The sequence below is a fragment of the Raphanus sativus genome, chromosome 9 (genome assembly GCF_000801105.2).
Source record: "Raphanus sativus cultivar WK10039 chromosome 9, ASM80110v3, whole genome shotgun sequence".
NCBI lineage: Eukaryota > Viridiplantae > Streptophyta > Magnoliopsida > Brassicales > Brassicaceae > Raphanus > Raphanus sativus.
In genome coordinates this window covers 11,076,498-11,097,436 of record NC_079519.1, presented here as the reverse complement: position 1 = coordinate 11,097,436, position 20,939 = coordinate 11,076,498, and the positions used below count along the sequence as shown (strand labels likewise).

The 20,939-nt window shown below is 35.5% G+C and overlaps 4 protein-coding genes across 6 annotated transcripts; 1 reads left to right on the top strand and 3 right to left on the bottom strand.

Moving 5' to 3' along the window:
* Positions 1-2,092: 2,092 nt before the first annotated feature.
* Positions 2,093-4,043, bottom strand: LOC108826113 (protein phosphatase inhibitor 2). 2 transcript variants are annotated; one of them, XM_056995114.1, is made up of 4 exons: positions 3,898-4,043; positions 3,133-3,251; positions 2,631-2,818; positions 2,093-2,532 (listed from the first exon to the last, which is right to left on the bottom strand). In XM_056995114.1, exons 1-4 carry the CDS (start codon positions 3,912-3,914, stop codon positions 2,299-2,301), a joined length of 558 nt encoding a protein of 185 aa, XP_056851094.1. In that variant the 5' UTR covers positions 3,915-4,043; the 3' UTR covers positions 2,093-2,298. The 2 variants fall into 2 exon arrangements, with proteins under 2 accessions (XP_056851094.1, XP_056851095.1); XM_056995115.1 differs by having other exon boundaries at positions 2,093-2,525; positions 2,630-2,818; positions 3,898-4,041.
* A 70-nt stretch (positions 4,044-4,113) lies between these two features.
* LOC108823974 (uncharacterized) lies at positions 4,114-6,286 on the top strand. The gene is made up of 7 exons (XM_056995113.1): positions 4,114-4,242; positions 4,691-4,834; positions 4,926-5,066; positions 5,510-5,618; positions 5,698-5,759; positions 5,844-5,947; positions 6,016-6,286. Exons 2-7 carry the CDS (start codon positions 4,742-4,744, stop codon positions 6,122-6,124), a joined length of 618 nt encoding a protein of 205 aa, XP_056851093.1. The 5' UTR covers positions 4,114-4,242; positions 4,691-4,741; the 3' UTR covers positions 6,125-6,286.
* Positions 6,287-6,350: 64 nt separating this feature from the next.
* Positions 6,351-7,055, bottom strand: LOC108823975 (uncharacterized). Its single transcript, XM_018597293.2, has 3 exons — positions 6,856-7,055; positions 6,571-6,766; positions 6,351-6,493 (listed from the first exon to the last, which is right to left on the bottom strand). Exons 1-3 carry the CDS (start codon positions 7,009-7,011, stop codon positions 6,480-6,482), a joined length of 366 nt encoding a protein of 121 aa, XP_018452795.1. The 5' UTR covers positions 7,012-7,055; the 3' UTR covers positions 6,351-6,479.
* A 144-nt stretch (positions 7,056-7,199) lies between these two features.
* On the bottom strand, positions 7,200-10,550 carry LOC108828640 (methyl-CpG-binding domain-containing protein 13). 2 transcript variants are annotated; one of them, XM_056995112.1, is made up of 6 exons: positions 10,393-10,548; positions 9,981-10,161; positions 9,293-9,388; positions 9,058-9,207; positions 8,857-8,962; positions 7,200-8,780 (listed from the first exon to the last, which is right to left on the bottom strand). In XM_056995112.1, exons 2-6 carry the CDS (start codon positions 10,056-10,058, stop codon positions 7,384-7,386), a joined length of 1,827 nt encoding a protein of 608 aa, XP_056851092.1. In that variant the 5' UTR covers positions 10,059-10,161; positions 10,393-10,548; the 3' UTR covers positions 7,200-7,383. The 2 variants fall into 2 exon arrangements, with proteins under 2 accessions (XP_056851092.1, XP_018457888.2); XM_018602386.2 differs by having other exon boundaries at positions 9,981-10,550.
* Positions 10,551-20,939: the final 10,389 nt, after the last annotated feature.

Sequence of the window (20,939 nt, the reverse complement as noted above, 5' to 3'; positions counted from 1 at the left end):
TCTAGACCCTAAACATGTCATAAATTCCAACATCCAACACTTACAATAATTTCAAAATGAACATTTGTAGAAATTAACAACTAAAACAAAAGTTATAGATGACAAAATGTTTATGATGGTTAATCTCGTTTAGTGTTCTGATTCTTGTTTATTTTGTGATTTAAAACAAAAAAAAAACCTAAACTCTAAACATGTTTTAAGCCCTAAACATAAGCTTTAAACTTCAATATTTTCATAATATAACTTCAATCTTAAACTTAAACTAAAAATTTAATTATTTTTGAAAATCTTATATCAAATTTAAAATCAAAATCTTAAAAACTAAATCTTATATATACACCTTAATCCTAAAACATTTGTAGAAATTAATAACTAAACAAAAGTATATAGATGACAAAAAAAGTTTTGTTTATGATGGTTAATCTCTCTTAGTCTTCTGATTCTGATTCTGATTCTTGTTTATTTTGTGATCTAAAAAAACCCCTAAACCCTAAACATAAGCTTTAAACTTCAATCTTTTCATAATATAACTTCAGTCTTAAACTTAAACTAAAATTTAATTATTTTTGAAAATCTTATATCAAATTTAAAATCAAAATCTTAAACACTAAATCTACCTTAATCTTAATACCCAAAATCCTAAACTTAAACCTACATATAAAGTCATGAATCTAATATTTCAAACTTATAATATAAATTTTAAACCTTAAATCCCAATATATTCTAAAACTTAATCATATATTTCATTCTAAATCTTAACCCTAAACCATAAACCAAATACCTCATACTAATATATACATAATACATTAAATCTTAATTTTAAATACATTATATTCTTATAAGAAAAATATACTACTCCTAACTAATAACATTTCAAATTCTACATTAACAAAATAAAATTAGACCACCAAATAATAAAACCAAAAAATACAATCTAATCTTTATAATCAAACCCTAAACCCTATATATATCATACCCCAACCAAATACCTCAACAATTATAATATTAATTAATAGATTTTTAAAATTGAACTGTAAAGTATTGATTATAAAATGTTAATTTTATTCAAACATCAACTTAAAAAAATTATAAACCAATGTCATCAAAATATTGAAAATAGAACACCAAAATATAAAAAAAGGAAAAAAGTTTTTTGGTAACTAATAAAATAAGAAGGAAAACTACAAGCCAATACGTTTTCATCACGCAGATCATCCTCTGAGCCATATAATACAAATTATACTATACTATATCTATAAAATAAATAGTATAAATAACTTGATACATAAAAACATCACAATGTAAATCATTTATTGGTTAAGAAAGTGTGATAGTGATGCCTTGCCGCGACAAAAGAGGAAGACGAGAGGAGAGGAAGAAGAGGAGGAGGAGGAGTAGGGGAGGGGGATGGGGAGGAGGAGGAAGATGATCACACTATTCTTAGATAATAGAATAGAATAGTATAGTATTCATGAAAAAAAGTGTTTACATTAGTATAAAGTTTTGATACATAAAACTTTATACTGAATCACCATCAATTAAACAAACACACTATCAAATTCATATTTTCTTGAAACATTAAGAAATCATGTCTATTCTATGTTTATAAAATAAAATAGTACCAAGTAACATATACTGTTTATCTTTTTCGACAGTCCGACGCGTTCTCTGAATCTTAATCCACATATACAGAAAATCAGCAAATTGTAAAGCCAAACAAATATATGAAAAAAGTGATAAGCCGATCAGTTATTAGATCTGATGATGAATATATAGTGTCCCGAAGAATGCATTTTCCAAAAACTTCATAAAACTTGCAAATGATTATAGAATAAAACAAAGATTTTAGAAAATAAAAAAGTCCTAGGAAAAAGAAATCAACGATTGAAATGAGAGTAAAAATAAACAGAGAATGAAAAGTAATTTTTGTCATTATACATATTATACAAAAAATATTATAGCCAAAATGTTGTTACGGTTATAAACTTAATTTTTGGTGTTGATATCAATATGTAAGTCAAATTTTCCTTTTAATTAAAAGACAATAACACATTCATACACAATTTTAAACGAAAACACAACCTTCAGAAAGTGATAAAAACAAAATGTATTAAAATGACATTGCCGAACCAAATTACACTAAAATGCTATGTAAAGAAGTCTGAATGTTTTTTGCTCATTTTCTTTGTTGTTCTCTTTTTAAAAGGCTGAACATTAGTGTAAACCCCAGATTAATCGAGAGGTAACTCTGTAAAACATGGAGGAGAGAGTACACAATTGATTGAGCAGAGGTTGATCTCAACTCAAGGATGAAACAGTAGTGGCTGCATCTACCTCTTTGTTAACGCCTTTAGTAGTGTGACGTGAAGTTGTTGCCTCTGTTTTACCGCCTTTTGCGCCATCATCTTCTTCCTCTTCTTCTTCATAGAACGACCCTGAGGACCTTAGTTCCTTCACCTTCCGAAACTCATCGTAATGTACTCTTCTAAGTTCGTTGAAACGTGCGTTTTTCTCATCATCCACATCTGTGTCATTTGCACAAAAAACAGAAACATATGGAGATGAGATCAAAGAAAAGAAATAAAAACATGGAAGTTAATAGTTTGTTTAGTTTCGAGGAGGACAACACCTTCATCATCTTGATCCATTGGATCAGCTTCATCCTCCTCAGACGAGCTCCAGCCACCAGAACCAGACCCCTGACTAGTATTTCTGCTTGACGAAGCTGCTGCCTCGTTCAGAACGTTCCTCAGTTCTTCCGCACGTTGCATATCATCAACGCATTCGTCAAACGATCTTCCTCTAGGAGACAGAGAACCTGGTATATAATCAATCAATCAGGAAACACCATCAAAGTTAAATTTATGTTTCGTGGATTAAAAACTATCAGAACGATCTGGAGCTAATCATACACCTAGAAAGACAGACTTTCAAATCAACCAACCAATAGTAAGAACAAGTTTCCCCTAGAAAAGAGTTTAGCTCTTTCTAGATGAGTAGGACTTTTTAGAATCATACAATTTTCACTTACACTTGCTTTAAGTCTGATTAGGTTTAGATGATGACAAGCATATATATATGAAATCTGGAATTAACTTGGATGTAAAGCAAAAGAAAGAGAAATAGACAAACCATCATCATCATCATCGATCATAGGGTGGTAGGGAGTCTTAGGTTCAGTGATCTTCTGCCTAACAGGTTTGTTAGATTCAATTTCCACTATATTAGCTTCATCCCATTGTACACGCCCCCTGCCACACAGCAAAAAGAAAAAAAAAACATCTTTAATGATGCACCCGAGAGACTAATAATAATATTCAGTAGGACTTATAGAAACAACAACCCCCATGAGAAACCAAACGACATTATTCAAAAGGTTATTTCTGATTACAGAACAAAGCCAATATCTGAACCTATAAAACTAATAAAGAGAAGTTGACAGAGTAGTAGTAGTAGAGAAAGTTGAAAATCCATAAACTCTAACAATAATACATCCCTCTCATCCATTTCAGTTTCAAAGGAGTCATAGAATAGATCGACATCTATCATACAAAACTAACACAAGTCCGAAATAAAGCTCAAATACGCTTATGCAAGGTAACGTTCTAAAACAGCAAGTAAGTATGGTTGTTCACTATTGACAGGCGAATAAACAAAAGCCAATCTGCTAACTTTGATACAAGCGAGCGAGAGCTCAAATCATAAACTTTTTTAAAGAGAATCGAGCAGCAGTTCCGACAGGAAACCACAAGGAGAAGAGAAGAGTATCCCGAGAAAGATTTGTAAGAAACAAACAACCCCCCTTCTAGCTACCAGATCGAATTTAAAGAACAGCAAAGAGAGAATGAACTGCGAATCGATCCTCCGAGCATAATAAATTCCGGAGAAGACACTTACTTTTTTGAATCACCCATCTTCTTCTTCCACAAACTTTTTTTCTCGATCGCAAACAAAAGTTTTAAAGACTTCAGCGGGCGTGTTGAAGACGCACGATTACCTAATCAAAGAGATTCTAAGAGAAGCCGTCCGCTTTTTTTTTTCTGACTATCACAGCACTTAAGATCTCGCCACGTGTTGCCTTTACAATTCAAGATGGAAACGCGTTGGAGACCCGAGTAAGGGTAGTTTCGGAATTCGGGATTACAAGTTTTTTCAAAGGGGACGATCGATCCAACAAAGACAGAGTTGAGTGCAAAACCAGATCTTTCTCTCCTTGTCCTTCTCCCGATCTTCTTCACACCTGTAAGGATCTTCGATTTTTTCTTTTCTACTTTTTCAGACTCCAGAGATTCTTGTCTTGATCTATAGCTCTTCGCTCACTAAGGCTACTGTTGTTAGAATGCGAATGGGTCATTGCGTGATTCACCCCTTTTTTTTCCTTCTTCTAATCCTTAGAGATCTATCCTTTATTATTCATATCGCGAATGGATTTTTGGTTGTTTGATGTCTCTTGCTACTTGGTTTTTTGAATAATTGTGTAATGTATTTAGGACTAGTGGGGGGGGGGGGGGGGCGAAGATTTGATGTTGCATTGTGTACTCTCTGAGTTAGATCCCACCATTTTACTTGTTCATTCTTCTACTTTTTATTCTTATTTTAAAGAAGCCAAGTTATGTTCTTGATCTCTCTCGCACTCCACAATGATGCTACATTCTTAGCTCCATTTTTTTTCTATTTTGTTCTGTAAAAGCAAAAGAGAAGATCCAAGTAAATTAAAAGAATCCCAAGGAAGAGGAAGGTGATGTTTTCTCTAATGCATGGACTCTGGACTTACATGTTCAGCAAGACTGAGTTCCATGTCCTCATTCTTGGTATCGACAAAGCTGGCAAAACGGTAAATAACCATTTCTACATTTCCTCCTCCCAACAACAAATATTCAAGGTTCATCTCAAATGTGCATTGCTCGTTTTTTTGGATTGTGTAGACGTTTTTGGAGAAACTGAAGACGATTTACTCAATCTCTGAAGGTCTTCCACATGATCGTATTGTTCCTACTGTTGGCCTTAACATCGGTCGTATTGAAGTCGCCAATGCTAAAATCGTCTTCTGGGACCTTGGTGGTCAGGTAAGTCGGAAATGTTCAATCCCTTGAGGTACATATATATGATTGATTGTGTTTGAGCCTTTCATAAGAGCTCTCTCTTGGTCCGCTTAGGCCATAGAAAGCAGCAGCATCAACATCAACAACGTTTACCCATTTGTTTAGTCACTAGAGGACCACAAAGAACCATAGTTATAGCCCTCCTACCACTATATCTCATCTTGAGCATGTCCAACCCACACACACACATTGAACGATTGTAAACGTTGTTACTGTTGCTACAGCCAATGGACTTAGATGGGCCAAGAGAGAGCTCAAGATTTTATCATTGATAAAGCATATAGGTGTTAGAATGTATGAGATATCTTGAATAAGAGCTAGGAAAAAAAAACATTGTTTAGACTGCTTGTTGATTGTGAAAGAAGTAGTCTTTGTAATCTAATAATAATAGCCATGCCTTATGGCAGCCTGGTTTGCGTTCGATTTGGGAGAAGTATTATGAAGAAGCACACGCATTGATATATTTGATCGACGCAGCTTGCCCATCTCGCTTTGAAGACTCAAAATCTGCTCTAGGTGAGTTTTGCACATGCATGTTGACTCCAAACATCATTATAAAGCTAACGCTAAAATATATAAATTGCCTATCCACCAGAGAAAGCCCTGCGGCATGAGGATTTGCAAGGAGCGCCTCTTTTGATATTGGCAAACAAGCAAGTAAGAAACTGCTGTTGCCTCCTTTTATCTCCAAAGATGATATGTTGTTGCTGATAAGTCTTGAATCTGGTAACCGATGAGCAGGATCTCCCAAATGCTGTCTCGGCTGAGGAGCTAGACCGATACCTGGATCTCAAGAAACTAGACGAAAGGGTGTACATGTTTGAAGCAGCTTCTGGATATGATGGGTAAGTAAAAAAGTGACTTTAGAATTTTCTAGCTCTAATAGAGATGCCTAAATGTTTTGTTTGAGCAGGCGAGGAATCAAAGAGAGCATAGAATGGCTGGTGGGAGTGATGGAGAGAAGCAAAAGAACCGAAACATTAAGAGCCCGTGCAGGATATGTTCCTGTCCCAACTTCCTAGACTTGAAAGGAGTGTTCGCAAACTCAATTCTCAAACCAACTGTTTTCTGTCAGAAACATTTGTAGATAAAAAAAAAAAAGTGGACCAGAATCGTGCATTGTTTTGTGTTAGCACATGATAAGTAGGGCTAGTAATATCCTTATTATATTTGCCTTTACATCCTTTCTAATGCTATGATTCAGATTGAGACTTGAGGTAAGAACCTCCCAAGTTGTACTGAAAACAATAACGTAATCAAGTTTCTTGAAAAGAAAGAACAGAGAGTAGTACATGAGTTTATCTCTTCTGTAGCTTACAAGACAGGAAACAATAAGGAGTAAGAAGCAATCCAGAGGTATCACATTGGACTTGCAGCCTAACTTGTTGTTCCTGAAACAAAGAAGTGATTCAGAATCATCAGAGCAAGATTTGCGGCTAAAAGTTTCAGAAAGCAAACAAGGTTATACCTGAAAAGAGAGGCTTAGGTCTGGTCTTAAACAAGATCTTTGACCTTATAATCCCGACAACTTCCAGTTCCGTTTCTTTCTCTGAAGGGTCACCATCTGTACACTTTTGAAGCTTCTTCAAAACAAGCAATGGCTTCTTCAGAGTCGCCTTGGAGCCTGTGAGTTCATGGTAACCCACCGTGAACGTGTAGTTATCCTGCAACCATCGAGGGAATCCTCTCAATCTCCTGATTATTCACAGTTCCGATTGAGAAAAATGAATTGAAACAATAAAAAAAAAAAAACCTGGGAGGAGGAATCGGAGTGACAGAGACGACCGATGTCTAGATTCTGAACAGAACCTTGAAACGAAGACTGAGTTTCCACGACGCCTTGGAGTTCTAAGATCGTCCACTCCCTACACTCCTCTTCTCCACACCCACACTTCACTCGAATCTCCATCTTCTCCTTTTCTCCTTCCTAATTTTCTATACTCTGTATATTACTTCATATTATATGTATCAATATATATACACATTTTGGCGGCAAAAGACAAAATCTTTCGCGGGCTTCTTTGTCCGTTTCAGATGACGTCACAATTATCTCTAGTAACAAGTCAAAGAATCTTACGTAGGAAAAAAAAAACAAGATAATTGCTTTTATGAGTTTCTAGGTTCTGTAGATACGTTGAACAAAAAAAAAAGGTTCTGTAGATACATCAAACTAATACATATTTGTATATACAGAACAAGACAACAGGCATTACACATGGATGATGATGGATCTTACATTATATCCATGGCGTCACTACTACTACTACAAAGAGAAAACAACCTAGTCCTTAGAGAAAGATTGTGGAAACCTTAGATCCCCAGGTTTCCCCATGGTGTTGTTCTTCGTCTTGTTACTACACTGTTGAACTAAATAATCACAGCTGCTGCTTTGCTTACTACTTTCCTCCTGTTCCTGTCTTGCTGATGCTGTCATAGTCATCGTCTCTTTAGGTTTTGGTTTCACAACTGGTTCATTTGACCCTGTTATAGGGATTGCGCCCGTCAGTGTTTTTATAGCAAAGTCGATACACGGGTCTTTCCACATATCCATACCCGGTGACTCGGTAGAAACTGTTGGCGTCTCTGGGAGAAAGGTGGCTCCTTTCTGCTTGGCATGATTGGTATTTGGATCAGAAGAGATTGCTGCAGTGTTGTTGGGAAGATGAAGGGTGTCTCCGGTCAGTGTTTTGATAGCAAAAGCAATGCAAGGATCTTTCCAAAGATCTGCTAGAGTTGAGTCAAATGCTGCAGAGGAGGAGGAGAAGGTGTTGTTATTGTTATTCATCTCCATCACTTCTGAGCTTGTGCCTCTAACAACAGACGATTCAAACAAGTTGTTGCTTAGTTTATTTCTCATCTGTGTGACATTTCCGTTATCATAAGTTGCTTTTGGACTGGTAACTTTGTTACCCTTTGATCCAAATCTTTTGCCTGCTGCTGTCTTCTCACGCTTTGTTGCACAAGTTTTGCGAGATAGTGGTGATACTGGCGACATCTCTTCCTTTTGCTTGTAACCATCAAGACAAAAAACTGGATTCAGTTCCGCCTCAGATGTCGTCAGTGGCATCTTCATCTTTTTCTTGTCTACTGGTTTACCCATCTTTCCTATCTGCATTCCCAATTCTGCACTCATATGATTCCTGCTCGTAGAAACAGCAGCAGCATTTGGTTTTGGAGATGAATGCTCAGTATTACAGCTTCTGGTTACGTCCTTAGTGAGAGGTGTATCCATCTTTTTCAATCCGCTGGTAGTAGCAATAGGATTCACAGGTTGCTTGCACTTCCCTGCTGTGCCATTATCATCATCAGGAGGTGCTACTCGTTGAGGTTTGGTTCTTGTAACCAGTTCAGGGGTAGGTTCAAGCTCAATACCAGCTAATCGTTTTGATGCTCTTCTTGGCACACCATTAGCTAACTCATTCTTCTTCACTATAGCCTTATTCCTCATGATCTGTTTTTCAGAAGAATCTCTTACATCTTCCTCCTTCACTGACACAGATCTCTTCTCTGGACTTTGTGAACTTGCACTTCTCAGTACGTCTTCCTCGGTCTCATTTGCTTTAGTTTGGCTCCTAGTAACACGTTTTGCAATTGGCTGGTTCTCGATAAGATCTTTCTTCTTCCCCAGATCCTCAAGAACTTGTGAGGTGACACTGCTCAAGTCGGAATTCACTTTACCTGCAAGTATAATAGAATGTTGACATTTAACATTACCAGCTCACTGCATAAGAGAAAGAAAAAGCATTTTGCTTACAATTCTCAGAATGTTCACCGGAAGAAGATGAGTTTCTTCTCCGTTTACTATTTATATCAATGTTCTTCTCCTTGTCCAGTAAAGCATCAGCAGACTCCAGAAGAAGCTAAAACCGAATGAAGAAAAAAGGATCTCAGAAAATAAAGAGTTCAGCTACACATCTACAATGTTTAACCAACAAGAAGGGAGAAAGTAACTGACAACGTTCTTGGCATTTTCGGAATCATCATCATCTTCGTTATCGCTCTCCTTGAATTTGCGGGCATAATGTCCAATATCACCAGTCACAACATAACGTGATGCAGCTTTGAAGGATGGGAAGATATACTCACTTTGAGGGTCAATGAAGAACTGCAAAAGGAAATGACGTAAGAGAGTTTCCATGTATGAGAAAATGCTAAAAAAGACACAAGAGAAGAGAGTAGAGGGTACAAACTGGATCTCTTCTTTTACGGCCTGATCTGTTTGATATCACAAGCTTCTTGATCCATCCTTCAGGTAAGCCTTCAGCTGCAGATTTCTCAACTATAACCTGTATCACTTAACCACAAAGACTTTTTCTTTTAAAGAACAAAACAAGAGAAAAGTTATGAATGTGATTCTTCTCATACTTGTGATTGCATAACTAGAGAGGTAATAAAGTTTTAACAGCTTATATGTTGTACAGTTTTCTCTTGACCTGCCACAGAAATCTCATTTTTTCACAAAATCTATCTATCATTCCAATTATCTCAGCAGGGAAAGCAGATACTTCCTCCACACATAGAAATCAGTATATTCATTCAATTCACAACCAAGGGATTAAAATGTAGCATATCATTACAAAGGCTTTAATCAAAACTACCATCAAAGGGGTGTGAACTGTAACCATGTAATGATCATTTTGAGATATGAAAACACCACTTAGTCTCTATCATTCCATAAAGCTAAAAGAATTGCATGCAATAGAAAATCCAGAAAACATTTCATCCTTTTCCATGATTACATAATCATAACCTGAAACTGAGAGTGAGAGTGAGAGATAGAGAATCAAAGAATCTGACAGATACTACAATCTCCACAAAAGAAACAAGAAGCAAACATGCAGAAGACAACTCAGAGAAGGGTTTATCACTGAAAATCACCTTTCTCCCGTTCTTTTTTACTATGATTTCCACTTTCCTTTCCGCCAATAACTCATCAGAGATCCTGTCTCCGTCCATTTCTTCTCGCCTGAAAACTCAGCTCCAGTTACTCTCTCCGTCTCTCTCTTACACACGCACACACTCACTCTCTCTCCCCCTCTCTCTCTCTCTCTCTTGATTACTGGATTTACAAGAAAAGAAATTAACATAAACCAAGAATGGTTTATCAACCCAAAACGCCAAAACCCATCACGAATTCACCGTAAATCAATGCCCTCGTCAGTCAAACAAGATCGGATGTGAGAAGGAATAAAAGAAGGAACCTTTTATTCTGTCTCCCTCCCTCCCTCCCTCCACTAACTAAGCTGAATAATAAAGAAAATAGGTTTAATGGGAGGAGTAAGAAGGGAACCGAAGAGGGTTTACACGTGTACTAGTGAAGAGATTCCATGGTGTGATTCCCGATTCGAGAGGCAAACCAAACTCAGTCCACCACCAGCATTGCGAGTCTTCTGGACAGAACGCCCACTTGTTTTCTCTCTCCTCCTAAATTGCTCAAATCCATTGTCCGAAATGAACAAATCTAACACAAGATTTATATTTTAATTTTTTTCCGTCAAGGTTTTTTTAAATTAGAAAAGGACTAGCCCAAATATTACAAGGCCAAAACCCAAACCACTACAAGACTTAAGCCCACCAGCTAAAGCCCAGACCAACAACAAACTAAACGGGCTTACGCCCCAGACCCAACCAAACCCGTACTGTTTCCAGCAGGCCCAACGGCCAGGAAGCCCAAACCGCGTACTGCGATCTCCGTCCACGAAACGCCACGCGTCTCAATCTGCCTCAACTTGCCGCCACCTCTGCGAAACGCCACCGGTTCAACACCCTCGCTTCTCGAGACGTCGGAGCTCGCAATCCGGCGAGCCTCCAACCACAACCAACTCTTAGCTTTTATGCTTTTCTTCACTAGAATCTGCCTCATCGATCTCTTCGATAGGTATCCATAACCACATCACTGCGTACCGTCAAACCACGAGCAAAGCAACAAACCCGATCCAAAAACGGACCACAAACCCTAACTGATAACAAGACTGAATAAAAAAAGAAAACCTAAACCCGGCGGCGCAGGACTGTGGAAACCTTCACACCCCGAGAACCAGAGCCGGTGACAGAGGAGCAGATGAAAGCCTCCTTTTCCCGGTGACAGAAGCCGACGTCGACAGAGCTACCGAAGCCTCTGCCTCTCAGAAAAAACCCTAAGCTGAAGAAACGGCGACCCCACGCCACCTCTTCCCCACGACCGCGTCTTTACTCCGGTAGTAGATTCTTCACTGTCGGACAATTCTCAGAATCACCGACAAGAGAAGGTCTTGGACTAGAGCTCCGACAAAGCAATCAAGAGTAGGAAGCGACGAAGAAGCCGAGAAGGTAAGACTTGACGGAAGAGAAAGAGTCTACGGCGACGGCACGGACGCTCACGCGCCGGCCGTACGCCGGAGACAAACATATCTACTTTTCTCTCTCTCTCTCTCTCTCTCTCTCTCTCTCTCTCTCTCTCTCTCTCTCTCTCTCTCTCTCTCTCTCTCTCTCTCTCTCTCTCTCTTTCTAGCTTTGCAAGCTGGTCGACAAGATTTATATTTATTCATTCAAAAACTTTTTCTATATAAACAATAGTACATTTTTGATCACTTTTGGATTTTTTTTTCTTTTTCTTTTGAACTAAAAACTTTCAAATTTAAACAAAAATATAATGCTTACAAGATAAGATTAAACAATTTTATAGTGAGAAAAACTTAGACAAGAACTAGAACCAACAAAAAATGAAAGTAAATAGATAATGAGACAGGATCATGACCATGATAAATCTCCCTTCATAGTTTTCAATTCCAAATATAAGTATGTAATGGGGGGGAGGGGTTTGTCTCTCTCCCTCCCATTATCAAGCTGAAGAAGTCTATTGATTCATTTTCAACTTCATCCCTAATTTTTAGCACGGTGAAACAAGAAGGACTTTCGAAAATACTTGTGTGATGAGTTGTGTTTAAGAGATCAACAAGTTAAGTTTTTTGGACTGCATTGTTGATAATGTTTGAAGGAGAAACTTCCATAATATTTATTGTAGTGGGAGCATACTGAGAATTTACTAATGGGATAAAGTGCGAGAAAATTTGCAAGAACTAGTAAAACCAACAAAGAAATGTAAGAAAATAGCTAAATGAGACGAACCAACAAGGAAATGTAAAAAAAAAATAGCTATTGAGACGAACCACAAATAGCCACGTTTACATCTCCTTTGCATAGTATTCAATTCCAAATCTTAGTATTTAATGGGGGGGGGGGGGTTGTCTCTCTCCCTCCTCTTGTCAACCTGAATGAACCCATTGACTCCTTTTCAACTTCACCCCCAACTCTTACCACAGTGAAGCAAGAAGAACTCTCGAAAATACTTGTGGGATGAGTTGTTGTTAATGGATCTACAAGTTAAGTTCTTTAGACTGCATTGTTGATAATGTTTGACGGAGAAGCTTCCATAATATTTGTTGTAGTGGGAGCAGACTGAGAATCTATTAATGGATTAAAGTGTACGAAAATTTCCAAGAACTAGTAGAACCAACAAATAAATGTAAGAAAATAGCTAATGAGACGAACCTGAATGGGGGGGGGGGGGGTTGTTCTCTCCTTCCCTTTGTCAACCTGAATGAGTCCATTGACTCCTTTTCAACTTCATCCCCAACTCTTAGTACGGTGAAGCAAGAAGGACTCTCCAAAATACTTTGTGATGAGTTGTGGTTAATAGATTAATTAGTTAAGTTTTTTTGGACTGCATTGTTGATAATGTTTGATGGAGAAGCTTCCATAATATTTGTTGTAGTGAGAGCAGATTAAGAATATAATAATGGAGATAAAGTGTAAGAAAATTTCCAAGAACTAGTAGAAGCAACAAAGAAATATAAGAAAATAGCTAATGAGACGAACCATAACCATGATAGTCACATTTACATCTCCCTTGCACAGTCTTCAATTCCAAATATTAGTATTTAATGGAAGGGGGGTTGTCTCTCTTCCTTCCCTTGTCAAGATGAATGAGCCCATTGACTCTTTTTTAACTTCATCCCCAACTCTTAGCACGGTGAAGAAAGAAGGATTCTCGAAAATACTTGTGTGATGAGTTGTGGTTAATGGATCAATAAGTTAAGTTTTTTGGACTGCATTGTTGATAATGTTTGAAGGAGAAGCTTCCATAATATTTGTTGTAGCGGGAGAAAATTGAGAATCTACTAATAGAGATAAAGTGTTGGACAAGTTTGGCAATGCAGTTTGGTTCTCCTAGGAATCGATGTAGGAGAGTGAGCAATGTACCTTGTCAATTGTGTACCTTGGGTACACCATGGAGGTAACAGAAGAAGAAGCAAGTAGTGGAGAACCAGTCTCTGAACCTGATTAATGTTGGAGATAAACTTAAAGATAATTTTCAGTCTAAGTTATAAGAATCCTAATCGAGATAGGTTTAGGAAGTGTGTTAGCTAATGAGATTAGGAATTATAATCTCTATATAAGAAGATGCAAATTTGTTGCAAAGCTTAAGAGTTTTTAGAAATTGTTATTGAGTGCTTAAAGTTTTGAGTGAGTTTCTTTAAGTTTAATAAAGAGAGAGAGTCTTTGCTACATTACAATCTTTAAAACAATAATTGCAAGGTTGGAGTAGTTTCAGAACCGGACACAACATCAGGGACTTGAAGTGGCGCCTCATAAGCTATAGTAGAAGTCAGAAAAATGCCATTGGCCATTGGATTCTTTTGAGGGAAAGCTAATGCCGGGAGATCATTTTCCTTTTGCATTATGGCATCAATGTCCGCAACATGAATCTCATCACTAATGCCATCTTTGGTTGAGAACATTTTTGGATCATGTAAAGACTTAGTAGATAGAAGACACCTCTTCGCTTTATGGTCTAAATTACCACATCTCTCACATGTAGATGGAATTCATGTATAGTCAACATTAGCCAAAAATATGTTGCCTTGCTTATCATCAAGGACAATAAGCTTTGGAAAATCTTTATCCAGCTCCATTTCAACTAGCAACTAAGCTTCTTCCATATAGTAGGATCCAAACAAGGTTTATGCTTTAGAATAAGTTCTCTAAATTCTGAGGCAACATGACTTATTCTTAATCTAGAGTAACAACAATCAGATATGTTCCTCAGGTTGATCCAAAAGGGAAATGTGGAGATTTCTGGAATTTTAAATGAACTTTCAGGAGTCCACGGAAGTACAAATAGGAGACAATCATCAATATGCCAAAATTCTCTCTGAATAGCCCTTTGACGAGTAGGTTGGTGAGGGATATGAAACATAAAAGACGAATCACCAAGCTTCTTACAAATAATCTTACAACTCCTACCCCAGATCCTATTACCACAGCATGTACAAGACCACCTGGAGGTAAAGAATACTTATGGAATTTTCCTGTGGTATATTCATCCTTGTTTTCAGATCATAGCTTAAGAACTTTAGAAGGAATAGATGTGTCATGAGTACCATAGAGTCTGTAGGTTGGAGTAGTTGCTCGATAGAGGTTATGTGACTGTGGACTTAATCTCACAGCCCACGGAAGCCTTAAAGTTCCATCAGCTTTGAGTTCTGGAGGAGGCAATTTGTCTATCAGAGGTTGTAATGAGTGTGCTAGATGCTTGCTGTTCCGTGGCCTGATATATCATCATTAAGGGACGGCCAAAGAGCAGCTAACTGATTTCTAATAAACGCATGGTCATAGTCTGGAGGTGTGCTAGGTTCCGGAAGAGTAGCAGTAGGTTTGAAGAAAAGTGGTTTAGCCCATGAACCTAGAGACTGAACAAGGTCAGGAGTATCAATGTTTAATGAGGCCGAGGAGTTCTTGTTGACTTCAGGAGCCTAACCAATTGCAATGGAGACGATGGAGCAGTAGTGTCAGACTGAAAAGTGAGGGGTGATAGTGAGATAATCATTCTCCATTGTTGCTCTCACGTCAGTTTCAGAAGGAGGCTTAGCTTGAGAGCTCTCCGCATCGGTTTCACATCAGTTTCATGGACGGCGTAAGATATCGAACCGTCGTGAAGTTCCTTAGTAATTGGAGGAAGATGGTAATAAATTTACAGATTAATTATTGTGATATTTTTGAAAACAAATTGATCACCATTTGACAAAAATAGTTTTCATTAGTATCGAAAACTATGATTGGAAATAGATTTTCTTAAGAAAACAAAATTATGACTTATCCAATGTCAGATATGAAGATGATTGAGTTATAGTTTTGTTATTATATAATTAATACTTTCTTTTCATAAGAATGTTCATGTGTTTAAAATGTTTTGGATTTTTAACATTATAAAAATTATAAGATTTTAAAGTTTTTATACAAAAGAGTAGGGGTTATTGTTCTTTCTAAGCCATCTAATAAAAATAGTGTAGATTCTCCATTCTTTATTAGTAAAAAAACTTTTACAATAAATTTTAATATTAAAACAATAGTTAGCCACTCAAAATTTAATAAATGTGAAAAGTTTCACAAATTTACTAGTCTATTAAACAAAAAATTATTGTGAATCTCTTTTAGTTTATTATTTTTAAATTATTGAAAACTACCTCCATTGATTTTTTTAATTCTTTCATTTTTTGGTTAAATACCTAAATTTGAGTTATATATGTGATGATATCTTTCTAAATTTAAGCATAGATATATTAAGGAAAACATATTGAATATGTATAATATTTTCTTAAATTTAAGAAACAATATTGATAAATATGTATAATATCTTCTCAAAATTTAGAAAATTATTTATAAATAAAATATATATTTAAAATAAAGTTATATAAGGTGGTATTTTATAAATAAGAACATACCACTTCTGCTATGACAATGAAGCATACTCTTTGTATAGCATACAACTTCTGATATGACAATGAGCATAGCTCTTTGTATAGGTTACTGCTACTATTTAAAAATGATATATTGGTAATTAAAAAAATCAAAATTCATTGATATGACAATAATAGTTTTTTGTTATTAATAACTTACAATAAGTTTGTATTTCTAATTATTTTATATCTGAAATTTGATTTTATGATAGTTTTAAAAATATTTTTGAATTTCAAAATTAGCATATTAATATTATGTACAAAATGACAGAGTAAATATTTTTTATTTTTATGTATATATTCATATTCGATCGTTAAATAATACTATAGACGAAAAATAATATTCAAATTAAATGAAAAAAATATAATTTTTATAAAATCTAGAATTTATATTATTTACAAAATATAGTTAGTTACCATAAATATATGAAATATTTTGTTGTTTAATTTAAATAATATATATTTATATTAAAATTAAATGTTAGCACATAGAAATGTAATTTAAAACAAAAATCAAGGACACAAATCAGATGAAAGATTCTGTTTTATAATATAAACTAGGTGATTTTTCCCGTGCTCATGCACGGATATAAATATTTATAAAGTAATTATATTATAATATTTTGTTTACATTATGATAGTTTATTAATATTTTTTAAAAAATCTAAAATTTCTTAAATTTTTTTATTTTTTTTAAAAAAATTTCTATTATTTATATTGTAATCAATATGCATGTTTTTTTTTTAAATAACATTGTGTTATTTTAATAAGATTATAATTTTGGATATGTAATATCTCGATTGTTTGGTTATTATTTGGATATATTAGATAACATTACTTTTTACGATTCAACTAAGATATTTTGTTATACCGATTAAAATTTTGATTAATTTTGTTATTTTCATATAGTTTGATTCATGCCTTCAATTTGTATATATATTTTTAGTAGGATTATGTATAATTTAATATATGTTGTTTTGAAAATAAAATAGTAAAAGTAAACTGAAGTGTTGATCGGTTCAAAGTTACATCTTAATTGTAATAGTTGGTTAATATATTTGTAGTATTATTTGAGAATTTCATATTTATTTAGATAATGTTGAGAATAAATCAGAATATAATATTTTTATTTAATGTTTGACTTTGTATAAAATAATTTGGATTGGTCTAGTTACTCATTTGTGGGGTATATTGTGTTATATATTTTCGTTAAAAATCAAGTATAATTATTTCTAATCTAATTCAACCAAATCATATTTATTGTATTCATTGCATTAGTTTGGTTTTCATCTTAGATGTATATATATATATATTTTATGAATTGGCTATTTGTAAATAGCCCATGACTATGTTAATTTCATAGTACTTGGTAATTTGGAATATGTTAATTATCACAATAAAAATATAAATAAAGTGATGATAGGTACAAATTTCTTAAAAATATAATCGATACATTCTAAAAAGGAATATTAATTCTTTATTTTAATATCAAGATTATTTTTCTAAAATTTCCTTTTATGAAATCAAACTATATATAGAAGTATTTTTGGTTTAAGTTTATAATATTTTCTTTATCATACATGTTATTTGAAAATATAAAAGGGAACATAAAAGATTAAATAAATTTTATTCATTAAAGATATCTTAGTTTATGCTAATTAAATTATTTTGTAATAATATGAGAAATATATTGATTTAAATAAAATGCTTAATACTTTTAAAAATATATATTATATTGTTAAGATTACTTTTAAAAAGGGAAGATTATTTTTTGGGCTTATTGCAAAAGTGACTCAAAACTTGAATTCAAACAGAAAACTAACCTTTTCTTTTGACTCATTTTTTTTTTGAGTTTTTAACCCCACATCTGCATTTTATCTACGAAAATGCCATTAACCCTTTTTTTTTTTTTTTTTTTCGAAAATGGCTTCTTTACTGTCTCAACCTCATTTTCTTCAAGTATTTACAATATTGCCACTGCCATGAATAGTGGGAACAACCTTGTACGAACTGTTTGGAGCTTTTAATGCCCTTTAATGCACGTAAATCTCTTTACACTCTCTCTGTTTCAATTGTTATGAACTAAAAACAACATTTCTTTTCACTTTCTCTCCATATTCATCCAAAAAACTGAAGCTTTTGATTCAAAATTGTTTTGGAGCCATATTTCTTTCGTTTTGACTTACGGTTGCTTTCGTTTGAGGTTCTGGGTGGTTGGAGAAGACCCTGTGTGCAAACAAAGTCATCTCACCTAGTTGAAGGTACGAATTTGAATTTTTTTCAAAATCTGTTCGCGTAGAAGACTTACAAGTAAGTCATCTGTATGTAGAAGACTTACTGATGAGTCTTCTGGTCAAACGGACGACTTAAACTAAGTCGTCCAGCTTTGTTTGGTGAAAAAAAACAGTCCAGACGACTTATATATAAGTCGTCTACGAGAAAACAGGCTAGTTTTGCATTTGACCGAATCGTGTCAGATCTTTGACTATTTCTGGACGACTTATAATTCAGTCGTCTCTCGGAAAGTTAAAATTTCAATATTTTATTAAACTAGACGACTTACGTGTAAGTCGTCTTAGGTTAGTTTTGTAGTTGAAAAATAAAACTTCATAATTTAATTTTTACCAGACGACATAATATAAAGTCGTCCCGTCAGAAGACTTAATTTAAAGTCGTCCGGGGAAAGCAAAGTCGTCCAGAATTTTTCCCAATTAAGTCGTCCAAACCTTGCTTATCCCGGACGACCTTAAATTAAGTCGTCTAGCTGGACGACTTTTAGTTAAGTCGTCTGGAGAAAGTTAAATTTCAAGTTTTATTTTTTCAATTACAAAACTAACCTGGGACGACTTACGTGTAAGTCGTCTAGTTTGAATAAAATATTGAAATTTTTACTTTCCAGAGACGACTGATTTATAAGTCGTCCAAAAATAGTCAAAGATCTGACACGATTCGGTCAAATGCAAAACTAGCCCGTTTTTCGTAGACGACTTATATATAAGTCGTCTGAATTTTTTTTTTTTAACAAACAAAGCCGGACGACTTAGAATTAAGTCGTCCCTTTTAATTTTCAATTGCAAAAGTGACCTCTTTAGACGACTTACCTTTAAGTCTTCTGGACGACTTAAATCTAAGTCGTCTGCGATAATGTTTGTTGAACTTCTTCATTTTCTCTATGTTTACTAATGTGTTTTATTTTGAATATTTGCAGATGATTTTTAAGTTACATGCAGTGTATGGAGAATGGTTGTTGAGAGATTTCCGTTGGGATTTTGTGGTTGATGATCTCAAAGGAGCAAGATTGTTTTTATTGAATGAAGATTCAAACATGCTGAACTTGTTGCAATGGCTCAAGAAGATTATAACCTGGACATGAGATCAGTGACTGTGGAGATTAGCTACTCATTACCAGCAGAAATGATGATGACTCCAAGCAGTCCTCCCATTCATGTTACAAGTGATAGACAAGTTCGAAACTTGCTCGAGATACTCAAAACGCATAGAGTATGTCTTTGTGTATCAAGCCGCAGCAAGGTGGAAACGGTTTTCAGAGAAAAGAGAAGAAGCTGGTGATAATGATGAAGCTGGTGAATGGGAAGAAGATGTTGGTGATAATGATGAAGCTGGTGAATGGGAAGAAGATGTTGGTGATAATGATGAGGCTGATGAATGTTTTGAAGATGTTGGTGATAATGAGTCTGTTGAAGATGAAAATCAAGATGGGGAGGAGGAAAATGGGGAGGAGGAAAATGGGGAGGAGGATGCTGATAACACTATTGTTGGTGAAACGGATCAGAATGGTGGGGATTACAGTCTTTATGGAAAGGTTCTAGATGAGGACGAGGAAGATGATGATAATATTTGTTTTGAAGAAATTGAAAAGACATATGCTAAGACAAATGCTATTGAAGGAGGAAAATCGGATTGTACCAGCATCTATGTCAACTAGAGTTTGTTAGCAAGGATGCACTGCTTTCAGAGCTGCGGTTGACAGCAGTGAGGGGTAGGTTTTCTTTCAGAATATACAAATCAACAAAAACTCTCCTTGTGGCAATATGTCGGGTTAGCGGTTGTGGATGGAAGATCAGAGCGAGTGTGAAACATGGGTCAAACACGTTTTGGTAACAAAGTATGTGGAAAAACATTTATGCTCAATTGGAGGACCGAATCGCTCAGCGGAGACACTGTACTCCAAAGTATGTTGGTAGTCTTTTCATTGATCGTGTTGGGATCATTGATGGGATAACTCCACAGCATATCACTGATGCAATGAAGAACATGTTTGGCATGACGCTTGATTACACCACTTCATACAGAGCACTGTTATATGCACAGAAATTGGTGAGAGGATCAGCAGAAGAAGGGTATTCGCGTCTGCCTTCATATCTCGAGCAAATCTCCATTGCAAATCCTGATTCTATCACGGCTATAGAACTTGATTCTGAGAAAAGATTTAAGTATCTATTTCTCTCTTTTTGGAGCTCTATCAAAGGTTTTAAGTATCAGAGAAGGGTCATTGTGGTGGATGGAACTCACCTAAGTGGAAAGTATGGAGGTGTTATGTTAGTTGCAGCCGCACAAGATGGCAATTTTCAGATATTCCCATTGGCTTTTGGGATCGTGGATGCTGAAGATGAACCTTCTTGGGAATGGTTTTTCACAAAATTGGCTAGTTGTATATCTCATGACAAGCCTCTGGTGATATCTCTGACCGGCACGCGGCCATTAAAAGTGCGTGTGAGAAGGTGTTTCCTTGGGCAACCGAGGAATATGTTTATTATCACCTTCAAGATAACATTGTCAAAAAGTTTAAGGGAAACATCTCATGTACTTGGTGAAAGGGGCTGCTTATGCGCACACGGTTCACGATTTTAACCGGTACATGGCTGAGATACGGAGTGCAAACCGGAACTTGCAACGTATTTGGAGAAGGCCGACGCCAAGCTATGGTCAGGGTTTATTGTAAGAGGGAACAGGTTCAACATAAAAACAAGCAACATCGCTGAATCTATTAATTCCGCACTGAAGCGAGCAAGGGATTTCGATTCCGTTCCTGCTGGAG